General features: G+C 37.4%; 1 protein-coding gene across 1 annotated transcript in view; it reads right to left on the bottom strand.

Annotated features, from left to right (window-relative positions):
* Nucleotides 1–13,144, bottom strand: part of PKN2 (protein kinase N2) — a 53,785-nt gene that overhangs the window by 22,752 nt on the left and 17,889 nt on the right. Inside the window, exon 2 of the mRNA XM_063407450.1 lies at nucleotides 7,085–7,385. Coding sequence (XP_063263520.1) covers nucleotides 7,085–7,385 — 301 coding nt within the window. The remainder of the gene's footprint in view (nucleotides 1–7,084; nucleotides 7,386–13,144) is intronic.

The raw sequence follows: 13,144 nt of genomic DNA, 5'->3' as shown, positions 1-13,144 counted from the left end.
GATCTCCCTCTCATTGGATTAATTTCATGGAATGGAAGTAATTTTTATAAATTAAATTATAAAGTCAAACTCCTTAACTTTCCGTAACCAGTCTACTATATAACTTCCCATTTCATCTTCTGCAACATGAACTGTTAGTAAACTAAAAATAAGTGGCCACTGGACTACTCCCAAGACATCTGTCCTTAGAGCTATCTTCCCCAACAGTCCCAATAACCTCTCTTCCAACCTTTTGGTAAAAGGGGGCAAATTATTTCCACCATAATAATTGCTATTTCTTCTACCCCAACAACTGAGAGAATACCTTCTCTACAGACAAATGGCACTGGTCTCCTGGAAGACAGTATTTACTGAATATGAACAGTATAATCTTTTTTCCAGTTATAATAATCTTTCTTGTATAAAAACTAGGATGAGGAATCAAGTTCCTGAAATCCTCAATTGCCAGAAAACACAGGCAGTGCACTAGTAACTTACAAATTTGTACTTATGAGGTGTCAAGGGGAGATGTCTTATCTGCCATTTCATATATGTTCTGTAAAAGCTTCTGATAACTACTTTTGGAGATTTAATACATTTTGCTTCCAAGTTTGCTGGGTAATCTCCTCCTAAATTGCAGTCTTAGCCAAGGCTACATACAGATTTCATGTAAGGAGTTTTAATTTCCTCTGCTGCTAATTCACTCTTCACTTCAAGCCACTTCAAGTCTCTTACTGCATCCTCACTACTAAGGGTAGGACAGAAAATACCAGATGCTAAAAAAAAAAAAAAAAAAAAATCTGCATTACTCATCAGCTGTTTTGTCATTGATCCTCTCCTCAATGTTTTGGCTTGGTTCCTCTGTGGAACTGCACTTGAACAGCTTTACCTTAAATCTGTTATTAGTAAAACAAAGGTTAACAAAATGCTTTCCTATCACTTATGTCTTCACTTTCAATTAATCCTCGTCTAATAATCTATTCAAAATGAGAACAAACATGAACTTGAAAGTCACAGTGTCAAGTCTCCTTGTAAAGTAGATTCATCATATACATTAATATTTACCAACTTTAGATATATGATGCAAGCCTCTACCCCTGAAACATCCTGGCCCTCTGATGATCCCTCTAAAGTCTGTGGGGCTCCTGAAGTCTGTTTTCACAGCTTTTAAAGATGTACACAAGCAGCCTTTCTCTGCACTAAAACAACACTCCAGTTGTAAATTAAGGACTAATTAGAGATACCGTGTTTCAGGCTGCCCAGGCAGCTGTTATTATCTGCCTTTGCATGTCTCTGCCATGAAGGTGTAACCACACCACTTCCCTGGGTCATCTCAAGAGTTGGTCTGTATTTGTGGTGTAACCTACCCTCTACTACTTAGTTAAAATTGTTGTACTATATGCTTTGTTAGTAACTAATAGCAAAGGAAACTTTTCTGCAATAGGGACTAATTGCTAGGGAGAAGCAATTTTTTCCCTTCAGGCATAATAACTGCCCATTAAACTCCCAAATATGGAACAACATGTTTCTTAACATATTATGTTTTTAAGAAAAAAACTACCAATAGCTTTTCAGAGATGCTTTCCAAGGGACTCCTTCTACCATCCCCCCAACCAATCTCCCCATTACTACTCAGCAAGCAGCTCGAGGCAGCTTCTTATAGAATTCAGATTAATTTTTAAATCAGCCAGACAAACCGGTTCTATTACAGAAAGCACTGACAGTCTCAGCAGCAACATTACAAGCTACATCTGTATTAGCTATTTCCTTTTCTCTTTTCTCTGGAAGATTGTAATGAGTTTGCATAGATAGTTATCTCAGATTTATTTGTGTAAAGCACTTTACAGAGAGGGTCGTATCTCCTCTGAAGGCATTTAGTTATCTTCAAAGTACAAATAAGTAATAAATTCATCCAGGTAATTGCAATCAATGGGATTTATGTACTTGCCTAAAGTTAAAAGTTAAGTACTACTACCAAATCGATACTTCACTCAAAGTAGGGACTGGGGAACAGAAGAGATTCTCCAGTTTGCTCCATGTGTTGGTTAATAAGAGCAGCACAGGACTTGCCATTTTTGGATACATTCAAGTACAGCTTTGCATTGGACAGCAAAGGCTTTGCTGGGGTACAGGTTTGGGCTCCGAGGCCCAAATATTCTTCTTGACAGTGAGTATCAAGTGATGTAACAGATACATTTCAAGTGAACTTGACTTCAAGCAAATGGACATCTTACTGTGCTACAACTACAAATGTTGTAGCTTAACACTAGTGAGTTTTGTGCAGCTTGTTAGCTGGAAGAGCTGCAGTGCTGCTTCCCCAGCACCTGAAATACCCTGTTTTCATAAAAATATACTCACTAGACTTAGAAGAAAATAGGGATGATTTTTAAAAAAATGTTTGGATTACAGGAAGACAATAGAAGTTTCCAGTCTGAAATGCTTATCTGAACTGTGATCTTTGCTCTTCTGAAAACCTTTTCAGTTTGAGTTTAGTACGGTGCTCACAGCAAAAACTTCTTGCTTCTAAATTGCCTTTTACCACCACTGCCATCTAAATCATATTTATAAAGAGTAGTTATGTAACTCTGCTCTGTGAGACTGCTGCTCATTCCTTTGGGATCTCCTCCCCAGATGCTACATGTGTTACTCCTTCAGTAAGCTCAGTGTGATATCTAGGAGCCCACATAACTTTCTGAATTTGGGTTCCCAGATGGTACTGCAGCGTGCTGCTTAAGTACTCAATTAGCAGCAAGTACCCTTTGGTAAATAGTTAATTTTAATCTTATTTGAGGATATTTAATTGCAGTTAGCCTCATCAGTGTTCTACCCAATGCAGAAATACCTGCAATGCATTTAGGCACTGCTGAAGGGAGGAAGAAAGATTCATTGCCAGGCTCTTCTCAGGGAGTCAGAAGCTGGGATCAGCATTTGACCTAAGCCACCAGTAGGTCCAAGGCAGCAGTGGACATTGTGCACTCAGAAAACATCCAGTGCCGACCTCCCAGAAACTTCTCAAGTTCAAATTAATTTCCATTAGGTAACAGCTAATTTTAACTACTAAAAAAGTGATAAGAGATTGTTTCAAACAGCATCAATATTATTCTACATTGAGGTTCCCAAAAGTCACCATGAAATTCCCATGGATATGAGCTTGTAGGTGGAGTCTGCTGTCTAAAAAGTCACCACCTGTTACCAGTTGGGTTGCCACCTCTACCAGTTTCCAGTAACTGGTCTTATGTTGACACTTTGGTGTCCTACACATCAACCTAGTCATTTGCAAGGACAAAGAAACCCCCCAAAGAGTCAGCTAATCATATTCTTAAACAAAATAATTTATTTTCTTTGCAACGCCTACAGCCACATTTGATATAAAGTGGATAGCTTCCATGTCAGGAGGATGGAAGAAAAGGCATGAACTTGTCTTTGAGTTCATTTTCTCCAGTTTTATCAATTAGCTCAAAGGTTTTCCTATCATTGCACCTCTCTATCTGCCTTTATTTCAGCTCTATGAAACAGACCAATTTCCCAATTTATAGATTGTCTATGTATTAGCTATATGTCTAATTAAATCAGTAACTTGCTGTAGGTAAGCTATCTCAGTCTAACACCTCCTTGAGTTATACTAGAAACTACAATCTGTACTGCTGCTTCTGACACAAATACAAACCCACCAGTTTAATCTCTGCTACTATGCAGAAGTATGTTTTCTAGACACAAAATTTCTTCATCTCTAAAATAGATGTAAGCATCCCCAAGTGACACATTACATCTCTCAGATTTTCAGCAATAATGGTTGCCAGGCTAGTCCTACTCATTTTATGTTGCTGGATTCTCCTTCACTTTTATTAAGTGTTGACCTACAAATTTCTAAATTCCGCATCCTTGTATGACTAACACACTGCACAACAAGGGCACACTGGGTACAAAGTCCCACTCCTAAAACAAACTTAGATTCACCAGCAACCCCTATAAGGTAAACTACACCTGTGTTATGCTGAAAGTAGTTTCTGAATCACATACCCACTGTCAAATCTACCCTCACACACTGTAATAAGGCTGTTAGACAAACTGCACTTTCTGGTTAAAGTTTAGTACCAATTCTTCAAATAATTGTGAGCATTCGGCTCTAGGCAAACTACCATAAAAACATCTAAACTTGCTTGGAATGGAATGTTATTAAAACACATTTTTCTGCAGTAGATTCGTTAACACTACATTTAATGATTTCAGCATGTATTGACTACACTGTGCTGATTACAAAGCAGTTACACTAAAAATTAATGGCTTGTTAAAAAGTAGAAGTTACTGCTCGATACCATAAGCAACAGAAAGAGTCACAGTAGGCTGTGTAGCATTTCTCAGCTCTAAACTGGGAGCACTTCACAAATGTATGTTCACACCCACTTTTCAGATACGGGAACAAGGGGAGATTAAATAACTGCTCTAAGTTACCAAAATGGTTTTTCAACCAGTCAACTGAACAGTCAAAAAATCTTTGGAGTTCAGGCCTGACAAGTCAAAGGGATCAGCTCAATGAATCTCAGTCCTGACTTTGCACTTAGAACTCAAAAAAACCTACACAGCCTATTCCATTAGACAGGAAATAACACAGGGCTTTAAGTCTGAAAAGCATTGAAGTACACAAAAAGAACACAGACCTTGTCTCCCACAGCTCTTGAACCCTCTTTACCTTATTTTCAGCATTCATGAGCTGCACAGTCTAAAGATCTCCCATATATTTCCATCTCTCTTTTAAATAACTTGTTACTAAGTGACCTGAAGAAGGTCAAACACAAGCTAAAGTAAAAAGCAGTAACAACACATAAAGATAACCTGGAAGCAATGCACTTTTTGGAGGAGCTCCCATATTCACCAGTAAATGGTTACTGAATTCACTGCCTATTTCAGCAAAAGCAAGAATTCCCCAAGTGAGGTATCTCTGACCTGCCCACTGAGGTATCTGATGTCAGATGGCAGCGACCTTTAAGGTTATGTTTCCATATCTTCCTCAGTACTTCCTCAATATCATGTGTTAGCGTGTATATATATCCACATGCACACACACACAGTTGGCATGACCTAACTTTTATATTACCAACTTTATTTTGCAAAGGCCAAGCTCACCAATACCTTAAGTCAAGCCTAAGACTTTATTATTAAAAATCAAAATAACACCAAGATGACTTGCAGCCATTAGTCTCAAGACAGACAACATTTACTGATAGCGGTCCCCCTCCAGGAACTACTGACCATGAAAGAGGAAGGAGACAAGCACTTAAAATTACAGGGCAAATATTACAAAAAACTCAAGCATTTCAACTTTGGAGGTGGGTATTTGCAAATTTTTTATCTAAAAAGAGGTATTAACAGAATTAAAGATTACTTTTTTCCCCTCAAGAAGATTATGCAAAATATTCTATTAAAATAGGTCTTGTATGGGAATATCTGGTGTGATACTTTACAGAGAATATAAAGATCTTAACAGAATTTGCAAGCTTCTTCTTGCATATTTCCATGATTAAGATTGTACAAATCTATCTACCAGTAACACCTACAACAGAATGGAATTTAAAAACAGTCCGAAGAAGTTTAGCATGCATCGAAAGCATGTAGAAGCACATAAAATCAACCATGATCTTTTATCCTTTGAATCTCTCCTGTATTTCCAAAGAGATGCACAATGACAATATTGATCATTAATTCATTAAGATAAGGCTTTTAAAAATGCTACTCTGGAAGGGAGCATTCTGACAAGGGCACTTCTGTGCTCATCCACTTTTCAAGTTCTACTGCTAGATGAATTTTACAAATTATATCTGCACAGATTTTTAATATTTGGTCTATACACAGTTTCTATGCAATTCTTTTTCAGTTCCACTCTTCCTGTTCCTTTAAAAGCCATGTTTCTGTCAACACTGAAGCAGCTTTTCATAAACTTTAGCTGACATAGAACAGAATCCTTCATGCCTACCAAAAGCCCAATGGCCATCTAGAAGCATACATTCATTTTTGTATTCACTTCATGCTCCAGCATGGCCTCACTAGTTCCAGCTGTCCCTCTCCACCTCTTATATCCTCACACAGATTAAAAGCAAAACAGAACACGGCACAGGCACCATGGACATTTGAACACCTTTGCAGCACGTCACTGGGCCAGACTACGAATTGCTGACATCACTCCAGTATTTCCTAAATTCTCACTGTAACCAACCTCTCATCACAAGGATGATGCAGACTTTAATTCTACTGCCCAAGCTTCCTTAGGCTTGGCATTCACTTCACACAAATCTTCGATGGCTTGTGCACATCATTAACTTTTTGCCAAGAAGAGTCTGTGCAATGTGAAATCAGCAGGCTGGCAGTATCTCCCAGGCCACTGCACAAAGCTGAAAGAGCACTGTTTACTTTCACAACATTCCATCTCAAAATACCAACCCTGGTATTTTTAAAAAATACATTCAAAATTATTATTGACTCACTGCCATACCACAGAAAATACTAATTAAAACCATTAACTACAACCATTCAGTGAAAACAATTTCGAATTATCTTTAAAATGGTAGCTTTGCTGTGCAAAAGGCTGGAGACTTAACAAATTGTAAGAAATGCCACTGTAAGAAATGTTTGATAAGTTAAATAACAGCACAATAGAAAAACATTTTCTAAGTTAAAACTAAGTTTAAAAAAACAAAAACCAACAAAAAATTTAAGTATAAATGCTGTAATTTTTCGTGCACTGAATAAAAAAGTGCATAAATGCTGATGTCTACAGTGTAATTCAGAGAAAGTCACTGGAAGTTAATGAAATATGCTTTCACACAGTGAAAAGCTACTAGCAAACATTACAGTGACTGAGGAAATATTTTAGGATGCTAAGAACTGAGAGTGAAGAACTAATAGTCCATAAAATACACTGTTCCCTACAAAAGAATTTAGAACTCAAAGGTACTGGATAGTGATTTGTGAATCAAAACAAAGAGACATCCATAAGTAACAAGCTCACCAGCTATGGGTCTGCTCATTTAAAAAGCAATTTTTTCAAGTGAAATGGGGAGAGCTTATGTCAGCTACAAAGAAAAATTGATTTCACAGTAACGCACGGTACCTGCAACATCTTCCAGATCTGTTACAACAATGTGTGCATTTAGCTCCTGTAACTTATGATGCAAGTCTTCTAACTTCTTATTTGATTTTTTCAAAATGTTGTCCACATATGCCAAGTTCTTTTTATCCGTTGTGACCCTCCTGAGGTTCTCTGCTCCCTCCTTGATTTTAAGTTCCTTTCTTATTTCTCGCTTGATTTGGTCCTTTACTTCATCCAGCTTCTGCTGTACCATTGTATCTGAGTAGTCCAACTTCTGGCCAGTACTCACATTCTCAGAGGTTACAAGACCTTTGGCATCCCCCTAGGAAGAAAAACATTCATATAATCACCAGGCAACACTGTTTGTGACAACACACACTCAGTGCCCAGCACGCAGGGCCCTGTACATTAACTCTGCAAGGCCATTCACTAACCTCGGCTTGCACTCACATTGACCTAAAAAACATCATTACAACATAGGACATGTAAACTGGAGCTACATTTTACAACAGATTTATTTCAAATTTAGTGACATCTTTGCTATGCCTATTTTTAACAGCAAGAGATTTAAATACTTTTGAATTTGTCATGGCTACTTGCCTGGCAGTTATATGCCTCAGAGCTAATGAGTCATGTTTGTAATTTTATAGATTTGTGTTTTAATGGACAAGATGGATAGAGGAAAGAAGACTAACTCCTAATAACTATAATCTATGATGAAAATTTATAAATTCTTTATAATAGATTCCTTTTAAAGATTATTAAAAAAAAGATGAAGTAATGTTTGCAGTTGTTTAAAGAAATACCGGCATATCTATTGAGATTTGGCAAGTTTTTACTGGAAATACATTTACCAGGTCTTTTTATTTTTCAATCCTTCAAGTAAAGCCATTCACTTTTTTAAAAAACAGTAATGATTAAAAAAACCCAAATCTTACTTTCTTGTGCAGGCAAGCTAGGCTGAAAAGAAAAAAAAAAAAAAAAAAAGTTGCAATGATGGGACAGGAGTTGGTGTAGTAAGGGAGCAGGGGATGGAAAGTCTTCACAGCCCAGGACACAGGGGGCCATAACTGAGCCTACTACACATTCACATAGCACTGACAAGAGCACAAAGGGCACATTCTACACCTACACCAGTGAAGTTCATATACAATTAATTTCATATGTGACAAGATTTCTGTGCCTTTCGCATAGACCCTGAACAATGAGCAGACATTTGGGCCTACCCAAAAAACTTCAGCTAGAGGTAAATGAGTGAGGAGCAAAGAAGGGCTCTCCTGAACTTCAATTTGATCCCATCCTAATTCAGAATTTATTTAATAAATGTCTGGCCTGATTTGCACGTAACTACCCAAAAGACCAAAATTCCACCAAATTGTCATAAACACTGTGATGAAGTTGCCTTGACTTCTGAAAAGTCCAGAACACAAAACCACTACAGATATTCCACAATAACTTGGTTCTCAGAAGAATTTGGACCACACAGGTTGTGCCTGGGCCCTACATGTCAATAGATAACGTTGGTTAAACTATTTCAATCCATGCATATTCCAGCAATACTGCCTTCCATAAACATGATCCAACCATGATCTATTAGTCAACTGTAATTTCACAAGTTTCCTAAATCTCTCATTAAAATTTTTCTACCCACAGCTTCTACTTTTAGTAGAAAGTTAACAACTCAAAGTTAACAACTCAAAGATGCTTAAATATTCAAAGCAGTCAGAAGCTCCATCTTGCCATGGAATTTGACTATCAGTAAAAAAGAGAACAAGTAAGCAATTGAGAAATGACAAACTGAGTAAGAAATGAAAGGGAAAAAAACCCATGCAAATTTATTTTAAGTGCACTTGTGAGTGCTTTTCTGTCAGTGCAGATTAGAATAAATAATTATGCATACGCAGAGAAGCTATTAATAGCTGTACTGGGAAATACATGACATTGTCTCCATATACAGGCACCTAAAATAGAATCGATTACAAAAAAAAAAATCAATAGCAATGAGCAACTAGTACAAAGATTCATATCCATATTGAAGGAAGCATCCACCACGAGTTGAGTGTTTAGTTTTGAGAAACCTGAAACTGAAAATAAATTGATATAAGAACTGTATGGCAAACTACTGAAGTAGTAAGTATATCCAAATCAGATTTAGATCCTTGATTTCCCTGCTTGTCTAACACATAAAAATTAAGGATGTCAAAAAAGAGCATCAAGATTATGCTACTAGTCAGCCTTTAAAAAATGTTTTTTAAAAAAACTCATGTATTTTCACAGCAGTTATTCAAGCCTTTTCTGCAAGCTTTCTAGAAATAAATATCTATCACCTGCTTCCTTACAGCAGGATATTATACTTTTTAAAGTTTAGAGGAGAAAGACAACTGAGAAATGTAAGAAAACCCAAATCAAATGACAAAACCACCAAAACCCATCCTAATCCCAAAAGAAAACCTTTATTCTATGTTGTAATAGACTTCTATGTTGAAGTTTGCTAAAATTATGCCAAGAACATACACTTCTCAAACAGAACAATATAATTAAGATATAAATAATTCAAAAATATTATTCACTGGGGTTTACCAAAGAGACTTCTGTTAATTGTTCATCCACTGAACAATAATGTATTTTGTTACAGGGGAGGCTTTTATACCTCTATATCCCATCTGTTAAAGTGATGTTATATTCTTCCATAACAAGGTTTTTGGAGCCCTTGTTCTAGACAGAGTCCCTAGTAAGTCTTCAATGAAATTAAATCTCCATGATCCTTAGTAATTTGCCTTCTGAATTTGCAGTAATTGAGTTAAAGTTCTACTTAGCCTGAGCAGTCTCAGCAGCATCTTTGTCCTTGGATTTAAGAGCTTCAGGATAGAGTTGTCTTCTTCAATCTGCTTTTGAGATAGTAGAGTTCAATAGTGTGGATGCTAACACTGGAAGCTGGTCACACTGCCTGTACATTTAAATATTCTTTTTTAAATTCCCCCAAGAGCCACAGATGATATTCCTTCTGTCTCTCCTGCCATCCAACAGTTTATACTTTTGAGCAAAAAGTATTCTCCCACCTAGTTACCCAGATGTGTCACCTGGCACAAATGTCACCGTGAAATGAATTCTTCCAAGGAGGAACTGTGCACGTGGTGACCCTTGAAGGTCACTGTGAATGCAGAAAGAGTGTGTGCTGCAAGCAAAGGTGCTCTGGTCCTGCACTAATGTGCTTTGCTGCTGGGATGCAGCAAAGGTTAGAGACAGAGCCTCACGCTGCAAAGATGAGCAGCCCCAAAAGCATTCCAGTTTGAGATGAAGATAATGTCCACAATGGCAGGACAGGACAGAACATCTAGTAGTTAAATCAGCAAAATGAGGTAGGATTTTTTCTTTAAGAAAAGCACCTCCCAAATGCCAAACTCAAAACTATACTTTTAAACTGAAGTTACTTAAAATACAGCATATTCCAACTTTATTAGATGACATCTTATTACAAGTCTCTCCTTAGAGTTGAATATTATTTCAAAAAACTATTTTTCTCATTTGGATAAACTACCTCCCAAGCTGAACCTCACATCCTTTAGGTTGTAGGTGCTCTGCTCACTCAACCTGAAAATGAAGTGTAAAAAGAAACAACAGCTAGGGACAGGGCCAAGTCCTTTACTTTGCAGTGCTCAAGCAGGCAGCATGCAAAGACAGAGGAAGCCATTCACATTCTCTATGCCAAAAAGCTATCCATGAATTTTGCACAACTCTTCCCTTTACTCTCCCTCTCCGAATCACTTAACATATCTTAAGAGTGGAAATGCTCTGAAACAGATAATGACTAAACCACTCCTGCTGGCAAAACAGAGAACAGTCCTCACTGCTTTACAATCCAAGGCACAAGGATGGGCAGCCAGTTATTGTTTCTCAGTTTCTTTTTAAATTCTGGTAATGCTTTGACTGCCGGTAAAAGAGAGGGGCCAATCTCTGCTGGGTGGTCCCAGTACTGGACAGCTCAGCAGAGCCTCCTTGTCCCTTGTGCCCCAGCAAACTGCTGGGGACCTGGTTCTGGCCTGAGCTGCACACTGCACATCTCTTTGCACTGGCAAAATACACTGCAGGTTTCTGAAATATTTCAGTGTGTAATGAAACTGAAGATATGCTTACCACAATTAACTATCAAGGACCACAAATTAGACACTACTGTGTAAAAAAAAACCCAAAAAAGTCTGTTTATGCAGCCTTCCCATTGCAATACACTCAACCTCATTTCAATTGCTGGCTCAAAGACTATCTATTTACATAGATTAATTCAAGATGCCAGCCTTCAACTTCTGTACTTCTGGGAAAAGCTTTAAGTATAGTTGCTGAAAATAATGAGTAGTGGTCTGAGCATGTCTTGTAATAATACAGTCTATTCTGGCTGGTGTGGTGAAAGAAAGTAGTACTGTTTATGAAAACCATGCAGGGCTTGCTTTTGCTTCAGATCAATTCTGGGCCAAACAACTGGCAAAGCAGGTGCTTTGACATACTGCATGTACCACCAAAATCCCATTTAAGAATAAAATATAAACTGCATGGCAGTGGGAATGGCACTGCTGAAGAGAGTACCGTGAAACTGAACACACCAGAGAATCTGCCTAAGTACTGTAAACTGAATGGCTTTGAATTCTAAATGAAATTCTCACACTGCCCCCTCTTAGAAGATAAAACTCTGGATTTGAGTAACTCCTGAAGACTTGCTCCTAAGAGCACAGTAGAACTTCACTGTGCCATGTATTCATTATAGAGAATACTGATTAGAGTAAGAATTTAGATTGCTCATTTCTGTTAGAAGTTGTTACAGAAAGGGAAGTGGAGCCTTAAACTACACCATGCTTAACAGCTGATGAGTGCTAACACAAATATTATTTACACTTCACATCGATGAGCTACTAGCACACACTAAACCTGCCTTTAGAAAAAATCCCAAACCAGAACTTATCAAAACTCACAGTACGTTTTTTTGCTTACATTTTTTTCTAAATGTATTAGCATTTCTTTTCATATGCTCTTGAATTTTAGTAATCATTTCAATAGACAATGAGACAATAAAAAACCTGTTTGACAAATATAGTTAAAAAATGCTATATAAAAATAGGATTTTCATCTTATGTATGATTAAAAAAATTATCATAACCCAGAAAGCCTAAATGTTTATTAACTTGTAATTTAATTTTGAAGAGCTAGTAGTACAGATTTGGAACTACTAGGTATCTTAGTATAATATTTTCTGAATAATTTTAGAGAAAAAAAAAAAAAAAGAAAAAAAGCTGCTTTTCTGAGCTAAGTACCAAGGTCCCCAAAGTTCTTTACAGTAATTCCTAAAACTAGAGTAGTCCTTGATTTTACAATGTTAATCAATTGCAAGCTTCCCCTCCCCCCTGAAATCATTCATAAAATCAGATGTGACAAGTTGTCTGGATTACTGGAACTACATGGACTATTTCCCCCTGCTCAGAAGCAAATGTGAATGCGGCCAAGATCTCAGCACTCATCCAATGTCAAGAATTAAAAAAAAACCAAACAATTGGAGGCTTAATAGATTTTGGCATTAGTTTGCTGTGCTAACATGTCACAAATCAGGATTTAAATTTAATCTAAGTCACAGCTTTCTGCTTTGTAACAAGAGGCTGTTTAAGGTAGAAACAGCCATAGTCCACTACATCATCATACATGGATGAATTCAAGCAGAACATCGATTAAATGGGGTTCAATTCCTGTGCACAAACAGCAAGTGCCCAACTGGATCTGTAAGAGGATGAAATAGATTTTAAAAAAAGGAAAAATGTGTTCCTTAAATAGGGAGGTCCTCCATCAGCTGGTCACCTCTGCTACACTCTCCCAGTCTGAGCTGTTGTCCTGATGAACACTTTAGGAGGAATGTTTGCTTTTACTCAATGGCTGCTGGGCTGCAGCAGTTGGTCCTACAGCTCTGGTATGGCCTGTGTGGCCTGACTCAGCCAAAACACCTCATCTAAACAGGTAATAAAATTCTCTGGGAAGTCCTTGCTATCTAGCTTCCAGCCACAAATAATACCCGAAACAGCCAGAGTTTTCTAACGCAAAGAGCAC

Source organism: Prinia subflava, chromosome 10 (assembly GCF_021018805.1).
Source record: "Prinia subflava isolate CZ2003 ecotype Zambia chromosome 10, Cam_Psub_1.2, whole genome shotgun sequence".
In the NCBI taxonomy this organism is placed as follows: Eukaryota; Metazoa; Chordata; class Aves; order Passeriformes; family Cisticolidae; genus Prinia; species Prinia subflava.
The sequence above is the reverse complement of the archived record's forward strand: the minus strand, read 5'-3'. Positions and strand labels throughout refer to the sequence as shown.